Source organism: Rhamphochromis sp. 'chilingali' (genome assembly GCF_963969265.1).
Source record: "Rhamphochromis sp. 'chilingali' genome assembly, chromosome: 19".
In the NCBI taxonomy this organism is placed as follows: domain Eukaryota; kingdom Metazoa; phylum Chordata; class Actinopteri; order Cichliformes; family Cichlidae; genus Rhamphochromis; species Rhamphochromis sp. 'chilingali'.
In genome coordinates this window covers 3833033-3860990 of record NC_137946.1, presented here as the reverse complement: position 1 = coordinate 3860990, position 27958 = coordinate 3833033, and the positions used below count along the sequence as shown (strand labels likewise).

At 42.0% G+C, this 27958-nt stretch overlaps 1 protein-coding gene across 2 annotated transcripts; it reads left to right on the top strand.

Moving 5' to 3' along the window:
- On the top strand, positions 1–27958 carry nova1 (NOVA alternative splicing regulator 1). Of its 2 annotated transcripts, none has more exons than XM_080866147.1 (4): positions 1–662; positions 7485–7628; positions 19517–19683; positions 20056–27957. In XM_080866147.1, exons 1-4 carry the CDS (start codon positions 482–484, stop codon positions 21073–21075), a joined length of 1512 nt encoding a protein of 503 aa, XP_080722273.1. In that variant the 5' UTR covers positions 1–481; the 3' UTR covers positions 21076–27957. The 2 variants fall into 2 exon arrangements, with proteins under 2 accessions (XP_080722273.1, XP_080722274.1); XM_080866148.1 differs by lacking the exon at positions 1–662 and adding an exon at positions 4527–5083 and having other exon boundaries at positions 20056–27958.

Sequence of the window (27958 nt, the reverse complement as noted above, 5' to 3'; positions counted from 1 at the left end):
CCCTCAAACTATATTTCTCCCCTCTTGCACTACAAAGGCAACAATAACAACAGCTGCACTCATCGCACTGGACTTAAAACAGAAGTATGGCGTTAAGAGAAGTTAAGAAAGACGTTTTCCACCTCTGCGAAGCTGTTGCACTTGTCTTCTCTCGGAGTGTGGGGTTGCTTTTTTTATTTTAAGGCGCGGGTTGTTTTGCGCGTCAACAATAAGGAGCATGCTGTTGGAGCGACGGAGAGCGCATTAAAAGAGCGCATTTCACTCAATGGAATTCTTATATTTAGCTCCGTGAGGGACCAGCCAGACGAGCAGAGGAAAGAGGAAACCCTGATCCTGGTGTTTATCGTTTTGAGACCGCTTCGAGCCCCCCAAACTTGTCGTTCATATCACGGTGCACGGCTATGTGGTGATGAGGGCGCTGTGAGTGTGTGAGAAAGACGGGGAAATAGCGCAATTTTATCTACAGCTCCGGAGAGGAAAGATGATGATGGCCGGTGGTGGTGGTGGCGGAGCAGCTGTTGACCACAACGGGATATTCACAAATCCAAATCTCCACAGCCTGCAGCAGACCCATATGGACGCCGATAACCCAGACTCCCGCAAACGGCCGCTGGAAACTCCGGCTGAGGAGGCCGGCTGTACCAAACGCACCAACACTGGAGGTAAGAGAAAAGCAATAACCAGCAGCCCATCCACCTCTTCTTCTCCACATTAACTCTGAGCCTTTGTTGTGCGCAACGGCAAAGCACAGCCTTCAGTGTGATACCGAAGCCCCATATGAGCAGTTCTGGGCGGCATGTTGGCTTTAACATGCAGCACCTGTGCACTTGGCACTTTGAGATACTGAGTGTGTTTATGGCTGTTACTTCATACGCTGCATGCTCGAGCAGCCCGACTGAGTGAGCGGCCTCCTCATCTTAGGTCAGCTCAGAATTTGAACTCGGCAACCTTTCTACTCCACATCTGGAGCTTTTGCTGGCAAGTTGTCATTCAGTAGACAGCTGATGATTTGTGTGCACCTTATTTAACATAAAAGTTCTCCGAAGTCTCTGTTCATCAGAGTTTGTGTCTGTTGGAACATTAGGCACGGGTTTCCTGCAGAGGCTATAGACAAATCTGAGGAGGAGTGACAGAAATGTCATCACAGTCTTCAAACGTTACCCTGAATGTGAATCAGTACTGATGCCTGGGCCCTGAGTCATAGGATCTGCAAAGCACTCACCTTTACCTTTGACCAGTACAAATATGACAAGTATGTGAGCCAAACTTTTAGCAGCGCACTGGAAAGGAAGCTGCTCTTTGATCTTGGACACTTTAGTGTTGATTTGTGAGCCTTTTAAAACAAGTGGAGAAACAACAGAGCCTATTATTGTGTTGGTGATTTGTGAGATTGGAGCATCATAATCCTGATTTATGCTGAGTTGGAGTTTTCTGATTTTTTTATTTTCTTTTTTGTGCTTTTAAGGTGAAATGAGCAAAAAAGCCAACAGATGAAACTCATACCACCCTGTAGGGTTTGTGCTCATCAGCACTTGCAGGCCCAATTCCTAGTAAACCCAGGTTATTTATAGGGTGTGCGCTGAGCCAGAACTCAGCATCTGTTTGGAATTGTTTTAGCCTCATGATGTCTGACATACCACCTTCTAGCTTGCCTCTGTATAATGATAAAAGAACAACTGTAAAACACTAGAACACTAATTGAAAGCATGTAAGTGCTTGAGAAGCAGAGCTGGGTGCTGTAGTCCAGAATCGTGCATGAGAATCTATGCATTAAATTGAAGGCAAACGTCATTTTAAATGGGGGAATGGTGAGGTGCAGGAGAAGGGTACTACAGAAATACTGCAGTGCTATTTGAACAAATTGATCCTGATTTGTTTTTGTGGAGGAGTGTGGAGCGCTCATGCTTTATTATTTGTCAGTAAGATGCTGGAGTGCAGCAGTGAGGATGGTTGATTCCAGCTCCTGTACATCTTATTCCAGCTCGTGATTGTTCTGGTCTGCAACTCACAGGGACCACTTATTCGAGAACTTGTTGTTAATTAGACGTCTGCAGAGAACGAGCAGTTTCTTCGCCATATGTCACTGAAATTCTTTTTGTCTTTGTGTCCCTGACAGCCCAGCACTCAGTGATGGCAGCATTATATCCCATTTCCAACAGTACAAGTGCATCTTTGCTGCACTTCACTGAACCCCAGAAATGTAATTTCAGCAAGATACGCAAGGACCATCGAGCTACCAGACAGTATTTTAGAACACATCCAACCACCATATGTCATCCATTAGCACCCCTAAAACCACTGTAGAAAAGAGAAGTCACGCAGCGTTCCTGCTTCTAGGAGAGTTTTCACCATTTAGCTGCGGCACAGAGACATTGCCGCATTGTTCCCATCCTGGTGGTGTGAATTGAAATTTTGAACATTTGGGTAGATTCTAAAAAAAAAATATATAAATCACTACACCGACAGCTCAGGTTTTTTAGTGCTGGGTTTTGTATGATGGCATCAGACAGTGTTTTACCAGCCCCACTCTGTGTTCATTTCTGCATCACGCCTCCATCGTATTTTCAGAAAACGCAGCCGCACAATTAATCGTGTGCTGATGAACGTCTAACTCTGAAGAGGCTGTCTTGTTGTCTCAGGGGTGATTCAGATGACTTCCTGAAAGAGATTGTATCAGTGTGGAGAATACCTGATTGCTTTATCAAGGAAAACAAAGTGAAAATCCCATTTGTAATCATTAGCGTCTCATCCCCAAACCTCCTCTTATTTTGAAAAAAACGGTGGACAGATAATTCACATAGCAAATTATAATGAGTGTGCATAAATAAATGTGAAGATTGAAGAACTTTATGAGCTTACTGTAGCATGTCCAGCTTTGAAGAAAAGATGTATGTTTGGTCTGTGGTCAGCGATGAAATGGTGTTTCCCTTTAAAATCTAAAGGATGCGCTGCTATGCATGCTAAAAAGCCCCTGGCAACTTAAGGCTAATTCAATTTACAACCAGTGTAGTAACATTTGCAGTTTAGTTAGCTAACCTGAGTATAGTCAAGCAGCACCTCTATATGGCCGCCTTGCAGCATATACTGCCTTTATACTGAAATCCCAGCAAACGTGTGAACTGTGTTTTATAATAATAAAAGCATCCAAAGCAATAAGGCAGAGTTTAACAGTTTCACTGAAACATAGTCGGGTATCCTTGCTTACCTGAAATGCACATTCAGATGTTTGTAACGGCCTATACAAAACAGCTGTTTCATAAATATCCCCCCTCTGCTTTATGTAACATTTTTTGATGTCACCTCCTGTTTCATCTCATATGATCTGCATGCATCGCATGTAACAATGCAAACCCCCAGCCTTTCTGTTAGCAGTAGGGCTAGACAGCCTGATAATCTTCAATCATGCTTGTAATCACCAAGCCCTTGACTACGTCTGATATTGATCATGCTATTCCTACCGAACCGATCATTAACATGACTGGCAGTTACAACAAAGAGAAGGAAGCCGTGCTCTTTCAAAGCCGATCCCCTGGTTGTGCATTAAGAGTTGTGGACACTGAATGAGGAAAAACACTGCTCCTCTTTTATCAGCGTTGCTCTTCTGTCCTTAAAGTGAACATCTTTTATTCGTTCCTCTTTCTAATTACCCACACTCTGAGCCCATGTTGCTGCCAAGCATGTGCCTTCCAAAAAGGTTGTGTGGCTCAGGGATTAGGTATGATCTCGTAATGTTGCTAATGGAAAGGTTGGCAGTGGAATGTGAGCTATTTTTCTTTTTTTAATTTTTTGGTGGGAAGGACACAGGTGCCCTTGCAGAGCGATGTGACGTGAGCGGACTGTGAATTTGCCAGGTGGCAGTTAAAGAGAGAATGAGAGAGCGATAGAAATGAAGACAGAGAAAAGCAGAGAGAGATAGACCATTAGGAGGGAGTGGAGTCTACAGGGGAACTGTGTCTATATACCAGAGCATCTCTCAGTGAATGAGACTGCTAGAATTTTCTGGAAGGCATTCCCTCCAAAGCCAAATGGGCCACGATGCTCAGGTTTGATTTGTGGATGAAAGTCATCAGAAAGCCAGGAAAAAGGCTGCTTTTTTAACAGTTTCCCTGGAAATCACCATAAAATGAACCTGCCACCCTCAGGTCCACACACAGACACTGACATGCTCACGCTGCAGTTTTTACACACATTTACGCTCGCTTGAGATACCTCTCGGTGTAAGATTTATAGTCGTAGTGATTGGCTTCATCACCCCCCTCCACCATTCTGCGGCACTGCCATTTGCAATGGTTGATGAGCCCCTCCGCCCTCTCAAACATGGCCGTCTAAGGGATTGGGGGTGGGGAAAAGGAGAGGAGGAGGGTGGGTGGCGTAAGGCACGCCGTCTCAGATCACTCCTCCTCCACCTCCTTCATCATCTGCTTATGTTCTCCATACACCTCTTCAGCCACTATTGAAGGTCACTCCACATGCTTCTGTGCTCAGCGCTGAAACCCGCTCCCTCCGCCACTTCACCTTTGTCACTTTCCACTAAAAAAAGTGAGTGAATGGACTGCCATACTTTATAGTGCTGCGTCAAAAGAGGCGGAGTAGGGGAGAAAATTCAATTTTTTGGGACCGGCATCAGGGGGTGGGGATATGACGTGCTGGAGGAAGCAGGCTACCCATTGGCCGAGCGAGGCGTCAGTCCTGCGTGCTGCTGCAGACAGACAGGCCACTCGATGAATATGGATGAGAGCAGTGAAAAGGGTGATGCGGCAGGGAAGACCCCCCCCTTCAAACCGATGCAGGCTTGAACAATGCGTGCCGTCTTTCACTGAAAACACCGAGAGCCTGCATTAGCATTTTCTTGGACAATTGAGGCTCTGGCCAGCTGCAAGCATGGCTCGGATGCTGCGGTGAAATCTCTTTTTCTGCACCCACTGATGAATTAGACCTCGGTGAAAAAGGTCGACTGGCCGCATTCCTCAACACTACCATTGCACCTATGCCTAGGCTAATGTTAAGATCCCATTTAGAGATTGTGTCCCGGCATTGATGGCGATCTGACAGAGGACTTGAGAAGCAGCAGATCTCAGAATGGGTAAGCCTCAAACTCTTTTTGTCTGACTTGTTGAATTGATCCATCGTGCTAGACTACATGCAATTTTACACACCGAGAGCTCGTTTGTTCATTATTGCTCATTTGAGTTCCGTCGTCCTTGCTGGCTGTCAGGAGCAGGTTAGTCCATTGAAATGCAGAATGGGTACTTGGAGGGGTAGTGAGAAGGAGGGAGTACGGTCACAAGGCATTTCCTTCTGACCCACCCCCCTCCAGTGACTTAACTAAACACATTTGGCTCAAAGTCCACGTCTCCAAGCCATCCTTCCAGCACTGGAAGCAGGGGTCTGAACTAACACCCCACTGGCTCAGCTTCCCAATGTGCCCCACTGCTCCCGTTCCCTGGCGGATTGCAGCAACAGATTGCCATGTTTACTCTACCACATGACGCCATTAAAACCTGTTACTGTGATCTCAGACACTAGGACAGAATTAATTATTGACTAATGACAGCAAACGTGGCTGTAAGGGCGATGGAGGGAATCTTAGTGGCTTCCTCCCCTGCTGGGTTTACTCTGGCTGAAGATGAGCAGAAAGTTACGCAGTGGGTTTGGGCTTGTCTGTCAACAACAGGTCGTTGGATGTTTAGATCCTGCAATCAGCATCACTCAAATGAATTTCTTTGTGTGGCTACGGTAGCCAATATTCGTGATAGGGTGATGGAGGGCTGAAAAGCTTTACAGCGACCATGTCAGTCATGAATCACGCTTATTTGTTCTCCAAGGTCATTTTATTGTTGCTCATTGTGAGAGAAGCAGGGGTGATTAGAGAGAGTTTTGCAAATCGTCCTTTTGTTCTGAGAAGACCAACGTATTGACCAGCACCACGAGCTGTTCATCACGTTCATATGTGTCATTTCATATTAATGTAGCAGTCCTGTGAATTTGGACAGCTCACACGAGTATGGACAATTAGGTGAAATTAACCATCATGGCATGGCAATCATGTGCATTTGTCAGAGCTGTTGGTTTTGGGTGATGTGCACCACAACAAGCCTGTGTCTGAATGAAACATGAGGGGCATATTAATGCAATAAGAAGAAGTAACGTGTAGGCTGTGAAATCCCTTCATGTCACAGTGCCATGTTCATTCACATCTGATTCTAATGAGGGCATGACTGAGGCAACAGGTTGGTCCACCTCAATCCATCCATCCACCGTGCCGGTCAAGCTCCAACATTCGATACCCTCGGCTTGACACGGGACGCAGCGATGTGGTGACAGACGCCGTGGCTTTGCCGTCAAAAAGCGATCTTGTCTCTGTGCTTGAAAATGCATCAGAAATTTCTTCAGACAAACGTGGACAGTGCCTTTTTACATCTCTGCCCGCTCCAGTGACGTCACCCTTGAGGCAGCTGAAAAAGGATCGAACATGACGTCATTGCATCCAGATCAGCGTGCAAGGCAGATTATGTATCAGTGCTTTGGTATACTAAGTACGCACCTGTATCAAGTGTTTACTATGACGTCATTGGTATAATATCAGTAATTCAGTGGGTAAACCCAGCTGCCACGCATCTATAAATACAGCATATTTGATGCATTGTTGGCAGGTTCTTTTATTACATTTGGGCTCAATATGTGGCTGATTTGCTTTTTACTAGATTACACACTCAATATGATCGGGGCTTTCTTGGAAGGACACTTTGCCCACTTTGGGGTTGATTAATTCTTAATTGCCACTGTAGGAAAATGAAGTTCCCAAGCTAAAAGGCAAACGCGGGTTTGAAATTCTTCGAACTGACGTTCTGTCACTCACTGACTGCTACAAGCAAATGTAAGCCACAGAAGCCCCTTCCAAAATGGAGGAGATTTAGACCATCTTGGCAGTATACCCTTTGAGCAAATCTGTGGGATTGGTTCCCATATGTTCTCCACGCGTCTTCTAATTACAAAGGCTCACTCTGTACTGGCATCCATGAACTGTATGGATAATGAGTTTGTGTTTTTTACAAGATACATTTTCAGATTCAGACTGAACTGCTCCTTCTACTTTCCTGTTGTTCACGTGTGAGAAATGATTAGTAACACTGGGTTTGGCTTTGAATTCAGTCAGAGGTTGCAAAAACTCCTTGAAAATAGATAAATTTAGACCTCTGCAAACTGGAAAGGAGGTCATCATTTACTCTACAAGAAATCTGGGACAGGACACAGAACATGATCTCTGATAGAATGTGAATGTACTGAAAGCTACAAAGACTCAAAAGACAAAATCTACTTCTAGATCTTTCCAGAGTAATACAGGAACTTGGTTATAATTTTTATGTGAAAGCTATTTTTTCTTACTCTAGTCTTTTTTTTATGGTAACAGTTTGGTGTATACAAAAATTGCAGAGATGCTTTATAAGATGTGACCCTTTCCCGTTTTGTGTCTCTCTCCCCAGAGGAGGGTGAGTACTTCCTGAAGGTGCTGATCCCCAGCTATGCAGCCGGCTCTATAATTGGCAAGGGCGGCCAGACCATCGTACAACTGCAGAAAGAGACGGGTGCCACCATTAAGCTGTCCAAATCCAAAGACTTCTACCCAGGTAAGAATGAGCACTCTGTAATTAAGATTGATGATCACAAAGGCTCATATACACGAGTCGTCTGACTCATCACCCGGCCAAAGGAGCGACGTCGTAGTGGAAGACTGATTTTGATATTTCCTCTTCATTTGGCTTTGCAGGAATAATTGCACTACATTTTAATCACGCAGTAATCATGAACTCTTTGAACTTATTATCCTTTTGTCCTTGAGAGACTAAACATGCATGGAGATGTTACAGTGGCAGACAATTCCAGACTTTCTTTGAATTTATAAAATTACTTTTTCACATTTTCCTGCTGACAGCGATGTTGGAAATAAAAACAAGAAATGTGTGCTGGCAGTGACGGGGCTATGACACAGGGCTGAGTGATACGGGGGAAAAAATACATCTCGTTATCTTTAGGACTGAATGGCGATACATGATATGCGTTTGATATATGGTACAAGTGCAAATATGCGTGCTCTGTTAACAACAACAAAAAAGAAATTGTAAAAGTCATTTTTAATACTTTTGTTTTTCCACCAATGCTGCTGCAATTTTTAAGAAACCGTTTTGTAAAATCATTTTCCATATTTCTTCTTGATATTCAAAATCTACCAGGTCACCAGCAGCTCATATGATTAGGGTTTGTTGAATGCTGACTCCTTTCTATAGATAATCTGCTTATTTGAACACCCAAGAGGAAAAAGATTTTAACAAACAACCCGCAGTGCCAAAATGATTTTATAAGACTTTGTTAATGTCTGCAAATATTGGAATATTTGCTTATTTAGCATGTGGCAAAAACACAAATCAAACATAACCCTAGCTTGATTGCAGGTGACTTAATGGATGTTTAGAGGATATATTTTTAATTGTCTAAACTGTTTTCACTCAGTCAGGCACGGCTCTGTTTCTTTTAAGTGGGGCTGTATGAGATTCTGGTGCACAGTCAGTGTGTCGATGGCAGGGGCATGGACTCGAACAGGAGCTAAATCTTTGCTACAGATACTGCTTTAGTCTATTAATAGAATCAATAACAGTTTCAGTGTATGTCTAGAAAAGCTTCACAGTTTTACCTACTGTCAGCTGCTTTCCATGAAGAGGTTAAGGTTAGATGCATAAAACATGGGAGTTGATTGTTTGCTGTTGTCTCACCTTGTGTGACTTCGGTGTTTTAAATGGTTCGTTTGTATCCAAATGCATGAAAAACACAAGTCACACCAGCAGCCCCTGTTTTCTGTGAGGTAAGAATAGTTATTTATTCTTCAGCGATGTCCACTGGCTACTAGCTTCTTGTTTTTGTTCACATTAACCCACGGCATCAAACTTTGAGTTATTTCTTATTGTCGGAGCGGCGCTGTGTGTGTGTCCCTGATTGCTACAGGAGAACTTTGTCAGTGAAGTTAAAGCAAAGAGATACTGAAGAGGGCAGTGAGACGAGAGCTTTACTGTAGAAAACGTTTTATGTAATGTAACATAAAATCTCTAATATTGTCCCATACAGGCAGATTTTAAAAGTCTCGGGTGTCCCCAGAATAAAATTCAAATATCAGCCCAACATACTACACAGATGGTCGTTTTTTTTTTAGTCTTTTTTTTTAAAATAGCTGTTTCAGTTTCTGTAGACTCAAATTGTACTGGAACAGCTGCTGCACCTGTCCGTTTCAGGAAGATGTCTGTGAATGACAGAGAGGAGCAGACAATAGGAGCAGTGCAGTCGGTTAGTAGACGACATGGCTGCCGATACAATCCTGAATAAAAACTGTCCACGGCTTCTTTCTCTCTGAACGATAACTTAACATGTAAATAGAGCCACATTCTTAGCGCAGTCTTTTTCTTGTATGTGAATAAGTAGCTTGTCAGATAGTGTTACAGTTACAAAAATCCAGATTTTAGCAGTGCAGAGCAGCACGTCTGTGTCTTGAGTGTGTTAGGTTCCGGGCCACATTTGATTCAATATTTCATAGTAGTGGCCATGAAAGTAGACTTTGAAAGTAGACTGACGCACATAAAGTACCATCACAGATAGTAACACACACTCACTAGTTCACTATTTGTTGTAAATTGTTCCTTAAACTTTGTACAGGTCAGGGTCTTCCTTCATCATTTCATTTTCCCTAGAGCGCTAACCTGTGTGCATACAGTCAAAGCTAATAATTACATTAAACACGCAAGCCACATTAGACCCATGAATCAACAACGGGATTGTCGTGGTCCACTGGAGACAGGTGTTCAGGTGATGGGAAAACATGAAAGTGTCTACTTATTGGCTATTTTAATTTTCATTACTTTATTTGCTGTCACAGATCCTCAAATCTGGGGGTCAAGCCCCAGATGCCACACATGACTCTGTGGCTTATCTCATGCTATACTTAAAAATGTATCAGAAATCTTTTCATATAAACACGGACAGTATTGCATGTAGGGCCTTTGGGTTTGTGCTACGTAAGTAAAATTTTGCTTTCAGCAGCATCTGGTTGCTTTAACCAGCTAGAATGGCTTCAGGTCCTGGTATAACAAAAACACAAGCCCCCAAAACACTGTAAGTACACCCTACAGTTAAACTGATAGTGATCTTTGTTGATAAAAATTTGCTTTGTTGCATATCTAGCCAATCCCTGTTAGCAGCAGGCTATGATCCTCCACTTTCACTGACCTCAGAAAAAGTAAAGAGTGAGTGGGCAGGACTATGAACGAATTTTAGCTCAGCTGCTATTGGTTACTTAATCTCTTTATAGAAAAAAAGAGAAGATTCTTATTGGCTTGTAACACTGGAAGGTGGTTTGTTGCCAGGGTCCCAGACGAATGCTGACATTAGATGATTTTAAACTTCAGAAATCTTATAACACCATAAAAACTCATTCTCATGACATTTAACCTTTTTAAAATATCGATATCTCGCCCAGCTCTATTATTGCAGGGAACAAAAGTCCCGTTGCTGGGAGGTGAACCAGGTTCAAGAAATGCCAAGCTTTCTCGTATTCAGCGCGGTTACATAGCTAGCAGGTTGCGCATTTATTTGTTATATGTATTTATATCATTGCAATACATCAACTGTCTCACACTTCTGGAAAAATTATGCAGGGCTGCCATCTTGTTCGCCTCCTCTGAAATGCAAGTGCAAATGCTGTGCTGCAGAGGAGATGCATCCAAAGCATTAGCTGTGTTGGAGGGTGTCACTCAGACCAGGAGACGGATGTCCGTGCAGCTCACTGACCCCTATCATACGGAGGTCAAAGCTGAACCATCTTATCCTCCAAACACAAAACGCCTGAGTTGTAGAGGAGTCTGGCTGTTTGTCCTTCATACCTCAGAGGACACTTCAACCTGCTGAAAAATAACAGGTGCTTAGCGTCTTGCTGCTCATTAGGTCCAGATGTTTTCTGTGATATCTGATGCAAGCAAATAATCCCTGTGTAGGAGTGTACTTTTAGTTTAGATGTATTGAAGAGCAAATTACCTCTTTTGATGGGAAATGTAGGTGTGTAGATTTGTGAGAAAGTCTCCAGATGTGTTCACATTGGACTTACAGACAGTTCTCAAATTGCTTTTAGCAGCTGCTACATGCTATCCTCAAATTTTTTTTGGAAGTTTTGAACACTGAACACTTTGTATTAGGTTATTTGCTTGGTGACAGCAGGATCATCCCAAGGTTCCTTTAATTTAACTACACGGTATCGTTTGAATGTGGCCTGTTCCTTTGGGACCTGGATGTGATATACAGACCCTGTGCACGAGAAAATGCTAACTTCCTGGTTTGAGACCGGATGTGGGGTTGTACATTTCCGGTAGCTTTACTTTGCGGTCAATCGCTACTGCGAAGATATACTCCAAAATCATGTCCAAAACTCGGAAACGGAAAGATCGCGTTAAGTTACAAAGAGCAGAAGGTGGGAACACTCACCACTGTTGTGTCATAAAAAAATCTAATGATCAATTTTGACATTTAAAGAGTTTAGATCGATCAGTTGTTTACATCACTCAACACAAGCAGAACTGCATTACTGCAGCAGAAGACACATCGTCCACATTCAGAAGCACATCTCTGTATAGTGACTGGTCTCATGATTTAAACAGGCAAATGTTCAGCATTCAAACTACAGGTGAAGAATAGTCAAACCAGATGTTTCCCCGTTATGTCGATATCAGCTAGTCAAGTACACACCTACACAGCATGTTAACAAACCGTGAAAAAAAGCCACACAAAAAATGAACGAATGCTGGTAACGGTTTCTATACATTAGTATGTACGAAGGGTATGTTGTGATTTGCCTTCAAAATTACAGTGGTCCCTCGCTATAACGCGGTTCACCTTTCACCTCGCTGTTTCGCGGATTTTTTAGTGCAAGTTTGCATGCTTATTTTCACGTCACATTGTGTCCTGCGTCCTGATCGCTGCAGACGATCTCCTCCGTGACGTCTCTCCTGTACAGTACAGAATCGCTGCATCAATTGTTAGCAGTGTGACTCTGAAGTGCAGTGCTGTATGTCCACGATGTCCACGAAACGTTTTGCACCGTCAAAAAATAAAGTTGTCTACTTGATTTCACCTATCGCTGGTTATTTTTAGAACACAACACCCGCGATAAACGAGGGACCGCTGTTTACAGATACTGAGAAATATAACATTTGAATCCATTTTCTCTTTTGCTCTGAGGCGCGGGGGAAAAAATTATCGACAAGTCGATGAACATCATTTACAGATATATTGGGTAAATGCCCAAGACATCTATAGAAATGTAAATCGCCGCTTGATTTATTCATTTGCTTAACTTGTTTTGGACCGTAAACAAGGCGCGAATAGGACACCGGAAACAAAGCTCCCCACAGGAGTTTCCGCACCGGAAGTAGCATATGCTAACGTGCACATAGTCTATTGGATGTACTGGACTGCGGCAAAGAATTACTGAACGCTGGGGGAGAGGAGAATGAGGATGTGTTGGGAAATATTTTTCCACCGTGTTTCTGTTAACCACGGTGAGAGGATACATGTTTGGAGGGCATGGCTTGAAATTCTCAACAAAGGAGGCCAGCCATTTTGAGGGAATGGATTACAGCTACTACTCAAGCACTGGAACAAATGAAAGGAGTGATATGTATATCCTTATTTCCCGCTTGGTCTCTGGATGTGCTCATAGGCCACCACCTGCTCTGCCCATCCCCCTACTCATCATCGTGTTGAGTGAGAAGAAGAGTTCAGGGAGAGGGAGCTGGCAAGAATTTGATTGGGTGGTTGTTCTGGCCCACACAAGTCAAATTAGGACTGCTACTGTACAACAGTTGAGAGCGCTGCTTTATGAAGTAGCCTGTGGAGACTAAACGATGCTGATTTAATTCTTCTGGATTCCTAAACTTACGTGCCACATCTGTGTGACCTTCAGTGATGAATCTGCTGCATTTTGGGTTAGCGTAGCATGCTAATGCCATTGCACACAGTTCACACCATCGTTGCTCACCCACCAGCAGACTGAGCTCGCTCACAACGCTCAAAATTGCATCCTAAAGAAACCAGTGCAGCCATTTTCTTTTGCAGTTTTCTCTGTAATGGTTCTCACCCTCCCCACATCACCCACCCATCAGTGGACAGCTTCAAACTGTGAATTCAGTAGTCTTGGAGGGGATCTGTACAACCGGGCCCTGCTGCGGCCGACTGTGATGGATGACCGGAGATAGTGAAGGGTGTGGATGATGCATGATTGTATGTGAGCGTGGGGACAGCAGGGCAGGCCCAGAAATAGCCTATTTCAATCTCTCTCTGTGGACTTGACCCCTCCCAGCTGCACCCGAGCTTCTCCAGCACGCGCCAAGTTTCCCCTTCCCTCCTCTCCACACACTGTTTTGTTCAGATTTGGTTCCTGGTAGTCAGGAGAGTTCGGGCCAGATACCATGACATAATTCTTTAGCTAAACTTTAGTTTGCGTGCTCACTTTTTAACACATGAATGCTGACTCTTTAATGACCTGCCAGCCTCATCTGAGATGTTCCTTGATTGTATTACTGAAGCCTGTATAAATGCTGTACACTATGCATTAAGCACATATACATCTCTGCTTGCACCTTCTTTTACACACACACACACACACACACACACACACACACACACACACACACACACACACACACACACACACACACACACACACACACACAAAGACACACACACACACACACAAGCAGCTGCAAAGAGACCCGTGGGAGTTTGGGATTTGAACATAAACTTAGAGCCAGATTTCAACCCTTTACTTTGTGCAGTTGGCCTTCAGCCAGCATCTTAATTTGTACAGCACAGAACAGATGAGGTTGTCGTGACGTCGCTGAAGTATGTTTTTCATTGTCTAATCATAAAGAAATCATGACATCATGCTGGAAACCACCACTATTCCACAGAGTATAAGATGAGGTCTTTTCTTCAAAGAAGAGCAGAAAAAGAAACTGTGTTAAAGTAAACTTTCTGTTTTACTATCTATGTGCATCACATACTCATGCACCCATATGGACAGTGTCACTATAGGTGAGGATTTCAAACTGATTAAAACTGGAACTTTTCCCAGGTTTATGGCTGTGCCTCCAGTGACTCATAATTGTGTGCTATTGTGTCTGTGCTGTTCTACTTTCTGGTGCTAATATGATGCAGAGAGCAAGATGACCTGAGCTGCACGTACAATACAGGATGTATCATTGCATTAAAAAAAACAACACAATCACTGCTGTTCTTGGTGATTGACAAAGGTCAGCTGATTAAAAGGACACCAGTTTTACACTCAGAGGTCAGTTTACTACAGACCCCCACCCCCCTGTTGGGTTTTGTCGAGGGAAAAAGAGCTGTGTGTAAATTTGCACACATGGCTTAATAAACCGTGAATAGAAATTTCCATGCACAGAGTTGCAGTCTGCACACAGATTTACAAATGACGTTGTCCTTCACAGGACTTCTGTGCAAGCCTCAAACTGAAAGGTTGGTTTTGGAATGAAGAGTAAAGTAAATATAATGTTACACCATGAAAGCTGTGAAATGCCCTGTGCAAAACTAATACTAAATGTTATAACTTAGTATTAAACCCAACGAAATAGACATTTTTAATCAATGTCAGTCAGTGCAGCGCTGGTTCCAAACTGGTTCTGTCTTTTGAGTAACACCCTACATTACAGCAGTGGTTTAACAATTAAAAATTATGTAGCACTACAAGCAGCAGTTAAGGTAATGGATGCATACAATCTGCCTCTCTATGTCAACCACTGCAGAATTTATTTTTTGTTGTAGCCCCTCCCATACCCACTAGTCACTGGTTCGAAGCTTGGGCCCTCCAGGTTTTTTGGCACCAGTCTTTTTTTTTCCTGGGTGGAAGTAGGTGGAACTGGCCGTGGATTGGAGACTGGTACAACTGAAGGATCTTGTTATATTGTAAGGTCAGGTATTGCTAGACCTCGACTTGGCTGTAACACACTACCTTTTGTGCTACATTAGCAGTTGGTCTAGTCACTTGTTAGTGACCTTATTTATTTGACAGTACGCTGAAAGGTAATTTCTTTTTGAACCTCCATCTGAGGTTCTGCTACCTGCAAATACTTTATTTCTTAACTTTTGTACTTTTATTTTTTGAGTCATAAATGTCATGTAGCATAAAACTATTATTCTCATTTTCAGCTTGGATTCTATTAGAATAATTTGCATAATGTACAGTTTGAACAAAAAACATGAAAACATTAAACTCTCCCTTTAAGGTAGTGGTTCATAAACAGTGTGGGCACCACTGGTTTGGTGGGGAACTGCTGGAGATATGCAGTAAAACTAAGGCAAATGAATGTGATCTGTTTAGGGAACAAGAGTTTTCTGTTGTTATCTACTAACCTCAATTTCAGTAAAAGACAACTTGATCCTTTTTAAATAATTGAGAAGACATTTTCAGTGTTAGGTGTTTAAAAAAAATGCCACTGCTTTAAGCCAGCTTCCTCCTGATTAGCTTTCCATTGCAAACAAAAGGGTGGGGCAGCAGGTGTGTGGGGTTCCTGTTCTCACAGCTAGTGTTGATATGACCATATTTGGAATAGCTGCTCTTCATGAAATCAGACAGAATCTTTTTCTTACAGAAATCCCATTAGTGCCGACAGTGAGAAAGAGGGACTACTTGTCTCATAGTGTCCTAGAACCCAGTGCATTGGTGTCTAATTTAGTGGCTTATTTTGTTGTGCTGGATGTGTTTACTGTGTTTTTTAAAAGATTGACAGTGGGATTGGCTGAAACTTTTGGTCAGGCAAAAATGGAATATTTGTGGATATCAATGGCGGATTACAAAAAGATCCCCGCATTTAAAATCAGTGTTTACATTTTGGAGAGGCATGCCATGTTGCAACAACATGGCATGAATATATTCAGAATGGAGCTTTCCAACAAAGAATTTTCGGCTCAATTTGTAGTGTGAATAATTACTTGGAAAATCTGCTGATGTGATGACAGTAATTATGGGTGATATTTTTTGTGTGGCAGGCAAGGAGTCTAAATAAATCAGGCAAACAATTTGGACTAATGCAGATGTGTATTTTCTGTCAACTAGAGAGAAACTTTGAAACTTTCTTACTTTAGGATGGAGATAGAAGACCTAAGTCACTGGTCTCGTGGGGAAAGCTGAAGACTGAGATGTTTGATCTCAGGGGCACTGACACATTTCTCTCTGTTGCTGCCGGTCTTACTCTGTGACTCGAGTGGAGCTTTTCTTACAACACTGTCATCTGATGCACACAATCGAGGATGTGAAAAGGGTGGGGGGGAAAATTCAGACAGTTTCACATCCTCTGTATAGTGACTCATTAGTGACAAAAGTTATAGTAACACATCATGAGATGTGCTCTTAGCAAAAACAACCGTATTGATACGGGAGCAGAATTGTCAGTCTGTGAAAACCTTTGCAGAAGCAGAGACGTTTAACTGATAACTACTGTAGCAAGCAAAGCAGAAGGACCTCTTCAGCATTTAATGCAGAAACAACAAAGACTCGGGGCAACGTATCTTCTAAGGATGCGTTACATCACTTAAGATGGCCTAGTTTATGGGGCTTTTTCAAGGAATGAGGTTGCTCAGTCTAAAAAATTATAGTAAGTCAGGCTAAGGTGAATTTATTGAAGTCGCAGTTCTGTGTGGGTGTGATTCAATTTTGCAAACAGACTGGTTCCTGGGATTTTGTCCTTGTTGTTCGTATCCTGACTGCATATTAAAGTTCAATTCATACACAAGAATTAATCTTTTTACCATTTCCTCCAGCATACTTGCTATTAATAAACGTGATAGAGAAATGGAAGCAATTAGGCTTAATAGGGAATAACACCCACTGTTCAGTCACAGATTCATTTTCTAATGGCTGGGCTTTTCCCCCAATGCAGCATATATCTAGAAAGTATTGTGTGTTTTATATAATGAATGATATCCATTATCATTATGAAATATTGCTAATAGTGTTCTGTGATACATGTGCTGACATAAGAGTCTGCAGCCAGTGAAGCACTTGCACGCACAAGCTGCAGTCTGTCACTTTGTTATTTCATGAAGGACAGGCAGGTGCAGCAAAACACTAAGAGATGCCAAATGAGCTTTTGTTGCCACTGGTGCTAATATACTATAACTGTGTGAAAAAGTATGGTGGGAGTTAAAAGAGTAAGAGTACAATGATTGTGAAATTTAGCTTATTCCTGTTTTTGTGTGTGGAGAACAAAAACAACAAAAATCTTCATTAGACATAAGTAGGGCTGCAGGGTGCAATTTATGTGACGAGTGTGTGCGTTACCGCTAGGTTAACACTGTACTTATTAGCATCTTGAGCTTAATTCTTGCTGTTTTAAACAGAAAGTGTAACATATTCTGATTTTTCTCCACTTACATGAGTGAGCAGGCTTGTTTTAGGTTTAGCTGCTGTTGCTGACAGATGCAGATGGCAGTGAAGTTGTAAAAAGCATCTGCTTGTTATAAAACTTTTATTCAACCCAAAATGTTTAAATATACTAGTTTTGATATGTTCAGAATGGAAGCTTAAAGCTTGGAAGATTACATTTGGTGGGATATGATAAATGGAGCTGTACTTGCATAGTGCTTTTCTACTCCAATTGAGCCCTCATATTTTTCTTTACCACTTTTCCCTCCAGTGACACAGTACCTTTATTCTATGCTTAAGTGCTTTGCCTAACTGTCAAACACACATTCATGATCTGTTAGACGTGTCGGGGGAAACTCGGAGTTCAACATGTTGCCCAAGTGTACTTTGACGTGCAGACTGGAGGATCCAAGGATCAAATCACCAATCTTCTGATTAGCAGACAACCTGCTCTACCTTCTGAGCAACAGTCGCCTCATTTGACAGACATGGTAACTTAATGTTTTTAGATATGACTTGTTGGTTGATGAGCTGTGATATGGAAACTGCTGCACACTTTATCTGCCTTTTGGACTTCTGTCAAAATCCAGACACACCTGTGATTTCATTGACATGGTGTCAGTTAGTTTGGAGCTGACTCAAGAGTAGAATTTCAGTCAATCTCTGGATGGGTTAAGTGATTGCCTTTCTCCTGATGAGAATAACACTGTCAACTGTCTGACCAATAAGAATTTAGTTGGATGAGATGATATCAACAATCCAGTCGATTCTGAGACGTAAATTAACTCTGATGTGACGTGGGCTGATATAGGTGGTTGATCGATGTATACACACCTAATAAAATGTAAAAGGACCAGTCTCCAGCCGTTTCATTTATTGTTCTGCTTACATGATGCAATACTGAATGTCTGTTATCAGGAACCCAAAAGAAACAAAGGAAATAAAGTCTAGTGCAGTACATGTGAACTTTTGTCCAATTAGATTTTCTTGATATGCTTGGACTGACCTATTGACTGTCTAAATACATTATTTGACATGTCTGTGGCATGAAGCTGATAACATGTGACATATTTTCACTAAGTATTTCCTAAATTGCTGGAGGACAGATGCAGATATATGTATAAAATATTGAAATTTAATTAAAGATGGAAATGCCAACAATGAGGCTCTTCAGCTGTTCTTATCATTGGTCATGTTGCTTTCATTGTTTACTCAAATGTAATCCGTGTGTCACGCCGGCAAAGGAAATCGAGAGACATTTCAATTTCAGCCAGAAAACAGAAAAGCAGAGCAGGAAGCTTGATACAAAAGGAAGAGTGTTTTAAAAATCGTGCAAGCGAGTATAAAGGACTCACTGTTGCATCACCTGTTTCCATGGCTCAGCCCCTTTACCATGGCAACAGAATGCCGGTTGGGTCATCAATGTGGGTGTAGAAAAAAGTCCAGAGGAAGGACAACTGTGTGTTTAGTCTATTAGAGCTGCAAGGCAAGGACAAGCTGAGTGTTACAGCACTGAAAGTATTACATCATTCAAGAGGAATCCTTCTCCCCCCCCATGGCTTGCTAACCAAGCATGGCTCAGTCTTTCAGCTGTTTCTCTATTCAGAATCAGAATCAGAATCAGAATACTTTATTGATCCCTGGGGGAAATTATTTTTTGTTACAGTGCTCCATTTTAAACCAACATTAAGACAAGACAGACAATACGCTAACTAAGAATAGTACAATATATACATATATATACATACATACATACATACATAAGTCACTTATAAATAAATATTTGGAAAAGAAACATGTGTAGTTGTAGCAGCAAACAGTGTGTTGTGTATTGATTGGATAAATGGAGGAAGCGAGCAATAGCTTAGTAATTGGGTGTCTTTGTGATATGTCAAAGAGCAGTCTTCATTGCCAAGACATCTTAACATAAATGTAGATTTTAGTTCAGTCCAAATCCCTTAAATCTGCTTGCCAAGTACCCGCTCAGAGCACGTTAGAGTAACCATTCTGCTGTGTTTGTCCTATCCTGCTCTCTCGTAACAGGAACAACAGAACGAGTCTGTCTGATACAGGGTACGGTCGAAGCCCTCAATGGTGTCCACAACTTCATTGCGGAGAAAGTTCGCGAGATGCCCCAGAGCGCCCAGAAACCAGAACCAGTCAGCATACTGCAGCCACAGACCACAGTCAACCCTGACCGAGTCAAACAGGTGAGATCCTAGGCAGTTAGTGGGGTCATCAGGGTGTGCATTCACTGTGTGATAGTAACACTTCATTTCCACAACACCTCGTTTATTAGTTGTGAGTAATAGTTGTGCTCTGGGCCATGACCCACAGTCTGGTAGGGTCAGGAAAATGTGAGGGTATATGGTTATTTTTACCTCCAGTTTTTCATAGCTAGACAGAGCCGTGTGGCAGCTGCAGCTTAAACCCCTGGGATTAACAAATCGCTGAGTAAAGCGGGGGCTGGTATAGTACTCTGACTCACTGAGAGACATCCCTCTTTCTGTCAGCCATTTGAGGCATGGTATATTCCTCATGTTATCTTTTATTGCTACCAAAGTGTTTCTGTTTCTCTACAGGCTAAATTGATTGTGCCCAATAGCACAGCTGGGCTGATCATTGGCAAGGGTGGAGCCACAGTGAAAGCGGTGATGGAGCAGTCAGGGGCTTGGGTGCAGCTCTCACAGAAACCAGAAGGCATCAACCTGCAGGAGCGAGTAGTAACCATCAGCGGGGAGCCCGAACAGAACCGAAAGGCCGTGGAAATCATAGTGCAGAAAATTCAGGAGGACCCTCAGAGCAGCAGCTGCCTCAACATAAGTTACTCCAATGTTTCAGGCCCAGTTGCCAATTCCAACCCCACTGGCTCCCCCTATGCTAATACAGGCGAAGTGCTGCCCAATGCAGCTGCAGCGGCTGCCACTGCCTCTAGCCTTCTGGGTCAGGCCGGATTGACAGGAATGGGCGCCTTCCCTGCCGCCATGTCCAGCTTATCCGGTAATGATCTGCTGGCCATCACCTCAGCTCTCAACACACTGGCCAGCTACGGCTACAACACTAACACCCTCGGCCTGGGCCTCAACCCAGCAGCTGCTTCAGGGGTCCTTGCTGCAGTAGCAGCTAGTGCTAACCCGGCTGCTGCTGCTGCAGCTAACCTTCTGGCCTCCTATGCTAGCGATGCCTCCAGCAGTGCGGGCCACCCTGCTACAGGTCTCGGTGGGTTTTCCTTGGGGTCTCTAGCAGCTGCTACTGGGGCTTCCAACGGTTACCTAAATGCTTCATCCCCACTGATGGCCTCCTCCCTATTGGCAACAGAGAAGCTGGCAGATGGTGCCAAGGACGTGGTTGAGATTGCTGTGCCCGAGAATCTGGTGGGTGCCATCTTAGGGAAAGGAGGGAAAACGCTGGTAGAGTACCAGGAGCTAACGGGAGCCCGCATCCAGATCTCCAAAAAAGGAGAGTTCATTCCTGGTACTCGGAACCGTAAAGTTACCATAACAGGGTCGCCAGCCGCTACGCAAGCAGCACAGTATCTGATCAGCCAGCGGATCACCTACGAGCAGGGCGTGCGCGCTACCAACCCACAAAAAGTGGGCTAAAAGGAAAAAGAAGAGGAAAGAAGGAAAGGATGAAGACAGAGATAGAAGGGAATTGAGAGAGAGTCATAATGGATAAGGAAGAAAAGAAACGTCCAAATATCTGTTCAATATTTCAGTATCAAATGAGAGAATCACAAAGGAGGAGGTGGGGGAGACAACCAAGATAAGTGTGTGTGATATGTGAATGTGTTTTTAGGACTGACGTCCTGATGTTTTTTAAAAGTTTGTGTCGAGTCCTTTTGATGATGGTGATCAGAGTAAGCTGAACTGGTCCACTGCCAAGCTGCAGATTCAAGGGTGAGGCCAAAGGGTTTCACCCTCCTCCAAAACCTCATAGCTTTTATTTTATTTCTTGTGTTTGGTTTTGTTGGTTTTAATTTCATTGCAAACCTCGGCTCCCGGTGAGTTGAGTGTGTCAGATGAAGTTCCAGCCAGCTAATAGAGCTGTTTTACAAACCTTGCTTGTTGTATACAATGCAGAAGGCATTGTGAACAGGGGTGTGGTTTTATGACACGCACCTGAGGTCATCTCAGTTTATGGGGAAGCAATCTGAGAATAATTTCTAAAAAAAAAAACAAAAAAAACATCTTTGTTGACATATGTTCAATTCTGGCTCATATCATAATTGAAGTTTCTAAATCTGGGTATTTTATATTTTCATCCTTTATTTATTGACATGGTCTCATTCAAACACAAATAGATTATTTAAACCTGTGACTGCAGGTTGATCTGAATGTAAAAACATTATTAGACTATTGCTATTTTTTATTTACAGGGATCAAATATTGTGTTGCAGTGAAAGAAATGTATAACTCAAACCCAGTCTGAACTTCACTGTTGCTGTTCGCAAGTATAGTTCAGGGGTTAAATAATCAATGTGAGAGGATAGAGGAGACACACAGGAATGTATAAATATATTTTACACGAACACACATAGACGATGCTCCCACAAACGCACAAACACTGAAACATAGTTGCATATTCAGTCACAAAACATGCAGAAATATGTCATTTAACCCATTTTTGGTGCTATAGAATTAAGTTGATATCTCCTTTACCATGGAATCAGAATCTCTCTGTGGCGACTAACCTTGCGACTTATTTTAAAAAGAGCTGCTGTCTCGTCCAGCCATTAGTAGCCCATTGGATCTGACGCAGCCTCTCACGTAATGACAAACGATCGATTTCAGGATCAAAGATGAAGAAAGCAATCCAGTCTTAATAATTAAATCCATTCAATGCAAATCTTTTGTTCTACCTTAGACATTTGTAACTCCCTAGATTTAACTGAAAGCTCAGACTACCTTCAAGCAGTGTGTCTAACCAGTTCAGTTCGCAAAAGGAACAAAGCACTACAAAAGCATTTTGATAAGTAAAGCTGTATGAACCAATGTCTGTGAACAAAGAAACTATTGCCTTTACATTAAGGGTACCAAATAGTCAAGAGACATACACTAATGAAAGGGAAGTAAAACGACACTTGAAATAAAAAAAAAAAAAGAGGCTTGGATTCACTTTTTGTGTGAGCCGTCCTTGCCAATTTGCATTAAGACAAAAAAGGGAAAAAAGGATGATTCTGCAGTTCATCCAGGCAGCCTTTTATTGTTCCCAAAACATGTTAACGCTCACTAACCTCAAGTGAAGCACATATTACAACATAAAATGTTTTGGCATTGTTGTCTTTTATGGGCAATTGTTTGTCTGAGGCAGGCAGGCTAATTGTCTTGAGTATTTCCAAGCACTCGAAGATTACCTTGGCTTCCTTCTGTGCTGCTATCCATAGTGTTCATCCTGAGTACACTGGGTCTCTGAAGACTGCACTGTGAGACATTAAGAACACGATGTAAGGTGTGTCTATCCCTGCTTGGGACATAAGTATATTTTAATGTGCACATGTATGTCACATACACAAAAACTACCAATACTGACAGAAGGGATATTGCCACAAGAGCATTTATACTCAAGCATCTTGTGACGTTTCTGTTTACCAATGCACTGCACTTAAATTAGCAGACATTTTTTCCCAACGACAAATTATTCCCATCGCATTTTCTTGCACAGTCCTGTTATGTCCACACCCCCCCACCACCCAGCTCTAAAGGCATCTTTCAATTGTTGTCCCCATCAACCCAAGCTCTATGATCAGCTTTCTGAATACACAGCTGTGAGGGTTGGTGCTGAGTTATGTCCAAGAAAACCAGAACCACACCCATGTTTTGGAAAAATTTAATGAAGAGCCTTTTCATTATCACGAATCATGTTTGAAAGTCAAATGGCTATGAAAGCATTCGAAATAACTCTTTGTGTCTGAACATTGTGCGTGACAACTGCAACAGCTGTGAGCCTTCTTAAATCTTTCCTTTCACTATGTGTCTGGAGGGCTTCGCAGTCATCCATTAATCCAATCTGGCCACCAGTGAATTCACAGCATAGGCTAACCTTTTACTGCCCAAAATTTTAGCATGTAATAAGATACAAGCACAAAACAAGGATATGTTCTATCAATGCAACTGGACTGCTTGACTGCAGAGAGCTGTCCTTCGACGGCTCTCTGATCGATACATCGTGCCAAACGCTATTTCTCTCTGCCCCTCATTAACTTTCCTCTTTCTCTCAACATTTTATTCCCCTGCATGCTGTCGTTTCTCACTGTTCTGAGATTCCTCCTGTGTCCTACTCCCTGTCCGTGCTTCTTCCTATACTGTGCTCTCCCCCTCTTTCTCCTTCCTCCTGTCTTGTCTTCTCATGGGTGGTGTGTTGGATGTGCTGCTGGTGGGCAAGTTATGCACTGTAGGTCATGAGGGTATGAAAATATTTCTGCGGGCCGCAAAGTTCACAAGGCTAACATGCATAGAAAACACCTGCCTCCAAAAACTGTGACACCCACCAAGACCAACCAGCAGCGTCAGCTCAAAGTATCAGATTTCCTCTCTAAGAAGAACAAGCAGACAGGTTTAGATAGTGAACTATGGCCTTTCAAGGGAAGAGGAAGCGTTGTTTTTTTCCCAAAAGAAAGCGAGTCAAGGTCGAATAAATATTCATACACTGGCTGAGCTCAAGTTACAGCCTCCAAAAGAAAGCATAGTACGGACAGAGCGCATAGGTTAGCGAGAATAAGGTGGGAACTCGTTTGTGACCTCAAGCCGAAACAATGACATCCTTTATGCATATCCTCTTATCTGAAAATGACTAGACTTCATTTCTGTGGAATACAATATGTCATGTCATATGATCTATATGTACTTTATTGTAGCTATTCTAGTTTGTAGTCCAAATGCAGTCCAGCGTTGTCGATACAATGTGAAACTATGTTATATTTGTGTGGATGATGAGAGTGCCAACTAAGCCTGATTAAGATTAGCTTCGCGATTTGTTTGTGCATTACGATGACTCATCATCGACCGGTGGTGTCCATATTTCTGTCATTGATGATTTAGTTTGACAGTAAGAAAATGTAAAGAATATTGGAAGCAATATAGTAGCATGTTGTCCTGTTTTGTGTTTTATGTCTGTTGTATGAACCTTTGAAATTACTAAGATTTTGAATGAATAGGTTTACATGTACTTTTTGTAAGTTATGAAAATGCTGCTATTTGATAAGTAAACTATACAAAATATTTTAGTTGAAAAGATGTCTGGTCTGTTGATTAGAAACATGCTCTAAAAGGCTGGAGCATAAAACGAGGTGTATAGAATACTATACAGTATTGGTAAGATAGCAAAAGTAATAATAGACTCCATAGTACAACCTGTGCCAAACTAGACCTCTGCAGCTTCTGAAATTGTAGATGTGCGATCAAATGTTAGATATCAATAACTTGTTTAGAAGTGCTGATCAAGTGCCAATCAAACACTGTCTTTTAAGTTAAGAAAAGATAATCAAATACATGACTTAAGAAAACAAAGGACAAAGAACTTTTTGTGCGTTGTTTTATCCCATAGGTACATAGAGTAAGAGTTAAAGATTGTGATTTTTATGGATCCATGTTGTTTTACACTCCATGCATCCCTTGTGTGTTTGTTTGACCTGTGGCTTAAGTACTGCTGTTTTCTCACAAATGTCTCTATAGGCCAGCATGGACTAAGCATAACATGTTATAAGCATTCATAACATAGCCATTAACAATCAAATGTGTTTGTGGAGTTAGGTGTTATCTTTTTGCACGTCTTCTATTGCATGGTATCAAAGTAAATTATGGAGGAAAAAAAAACGTACAAAAGTTTGCGAGGTGTCTCGCAAACGTTCAAAGACATAACGCTGCATGCAGTCAAATGTAAAGCACTTCAGTTTTACTCGCCTCATGTTTAGAAAACAAAAAAAGAAAGTTGTTTTTTTTTTTATTTTATGTTGTGAGTTGGGAGGGAGCTCATTATTGTCATGTTGGCCCGAAAAAAACAAAACAAAAAAACCCCACACACACGAAAACACATCTGAGATCAAAATTCCTCGTCAGTCGTCTTTGAACGCATCGTTAGATTTTTAGGTACAGTGAGGAGTATTACAAATGTGAAACAAGCAAACGTGAAAATGTTACTCAGTGCATTGGCTCCTTGTGTTTATAGGATATCAGGCATTCGTTTCTTTTACAAACAGGTTGAACCTCACGTCCCATAATCTCTTTATGTCACAGCTTGAAAGCCCAGATCTAATCTATGAATGTAACCATTTCCTGTTTCTTTTATTTTACGTTCTGTCAAATGGTCTTTAATGTAAATTCAGGGCAGGAATGTCAAATACATGTAGAGAATATCTATGTCAATAACAGATTTCAGCTACAGTCAGGTAGGCCTAACATGGCCACAGTCATGAATCAGATATGTTTTAACACAACTTCCGATTCGCTGTCAACATTATCTTGTTTGTTTGGTGTTGCATAAATGCACTTTACTGATCAGTGGGTCATACTGGGTGTGAAATGAAGCAAACCAGTTTAGTCGATTTGATTTGGTTTCCATTCTTTGCTGTTGCTATGATGTGACTTTATTTATTCCCTGATCCTGTCGGGTCTCATGAATGATGAAAAGGGCTGGAGTCTCAGACGAAATCGAAAAGTAGCATCTGTTTCCTCACGCGAAGGCTTCTCCTTCACATTTCCTTCAGCAGAGGTCTGTGTCAATCACTGTGTGCATTGTTTGGCACTAGAATGTGAAACCACAAAGGATCTGTATGCCTTTTTATCCCTCTTTTGCTTTGAAATTCCAAAATTTGAAAGCGGTTTTAACGCATCCAGCACACTGGCATCGAAACACTGGACTGAAGGATGCAAGCTCGAGGTCCGGCTGACACAAAGGCCGGGTCTGAGAGACTTAATCGGCACCAGCAAACACGAAGATTGCCTCTGCCACCTCAACGTAATGAAAATCAGAGGAAACGTTCGAACGGTTAAGGTCTAGTTACGCGAGTGATGTTCCTGTCTCATTCTGTGTTGCAAATCCCCTGTTGTTGCATTGACTGCTTCCCATCCGAGCGCTATCCGAGCTGCAGTATCATTCCAAAAGCTGTGATGTTTGTTTTTGATTTTCAGTCCAAATGTATTCGGGACATCCATCCAGCCCCACGGAGCCCTTTCACAAAGAAGGCTAGGACTGGTTTTAAATGTTACAAACTGGCTAAGGCTGGTCGCTCCTCTCTTTAAACCTCTTCTACTTGAGTCTCACACTCTCAGCCAACACAATATCACAATTTGTTTCATTACACGGAGCACCTGCTACCGTGTCCACCCTTTAAATGGTTTTTAGGTATTTCTGAGCCCTTTCGTCTGAGGAAAATACAGGATTCTTTGCCAACCACACATGAGGCCATTATTGTGTTTGACCCTCTGAACCTCCCATGAACTTTGTTGACCTTTTCCATCCTCGAGAACTCGTATATATGTGTTGGATATTTTACGCCACTTTAACTGTCATACTCTGCCAGACTGTTCTTTCATTTCCAGTTATTTGGACTACTCTGCGGGGTTGACTGCTTGCTTAAGTGTAAAGCATGCCGTACCTTGCAAACATTTTCATGCCATTGTAAATTTTCTTTCTGGGGTTCGGTTTTAATGTTGTTTAACCTCTGTTCTTTACATCTCAGAAGAAAAAAAATGGACTGACAGCATAAGATCAAATATTCCAACCTAAGCAAAGTGATGTTTTGTTGATTGGGTTCTCTTTGATATTAGCGACGACAGTTCTGTCTTTCATCTGTGACGAGCGCGGAGAATCTGTGAAAGTCCACAGTGTTACCTACTTAAAGGGCTTTCTAGGACAGCATTTAAAGTCCTCTGAATATATTCAGAAAGGAAAATGCCTTCTTGTGCCATTTTAGAAAAAGTGCGAAAGCTTTTTATGGCAAATGTTTGTCAGCAAGAGTGCCAAATAATTCCATACTGAGCCAAAAGGCCGCCAGCCTACATTCTAAATGTGAGATCACTGGAATGGTTCCGTCCCATTTCCACTCCCCTTGAAAAACATCACCCTAATTGTACAATGTTTGAGCTCATGTACCATTATTGTTATGCTGCCAGTCTGTTTTCTGCTTTTGTTAAAGGAACATCTCAGAAGCAGTATATTTTCTAAATGATACACCGTTAATAAAAAGAAAACAGCTACTATGGTGAGGGAATGAGAGGATTTTAAAAGTGTCATTGATTTTATTATTTAGTTAATTTGAACATTATTCATTAATAGATTTAACGGTAATGACTATTTAATGTAACTGTAGTACTGTGTTTGTAAAAGAAAATTCAGTGAGTTGTGTTTTATGACTCGTGGACTACCAGTGAAGTCAGCATTTCAGTGTTAATAATTGAATTGTTTTTTAAAGATTATTTTTGCGACGGCAACAAAGAGTCATTATAAATGTTCATTTTAACATCACTTGTCTTCCGTTGCTTTTAT

What these genes read in the sequence shown, in the direction of transcription:
- nova1 (XM_080866147.1), top strand. Translation starts at nt 482, where the DNA reads ATGATGATGGCCGGTGGTGGTGGTGGCGGAGCAGCTGTTGACCACAAC. An exon ending in CAAACGCACCAACACTGGAG is followed by an intron (nt 663 to 7,484) that starts GTAAGAGAAAAG and finishes CTCTCTCCCCAG; the next exon opens with AGGAGGGTGAGTACTTCCTG. An exon ending in ATCCAAAGACTTCTACCCAG is followed by an intron (nt 7,629 to 19,516) that starts GTAAGAATGAGC and finishes CTCTCGTAACAG; the next exon opens with GAACAACAGAACGAGTCTGT.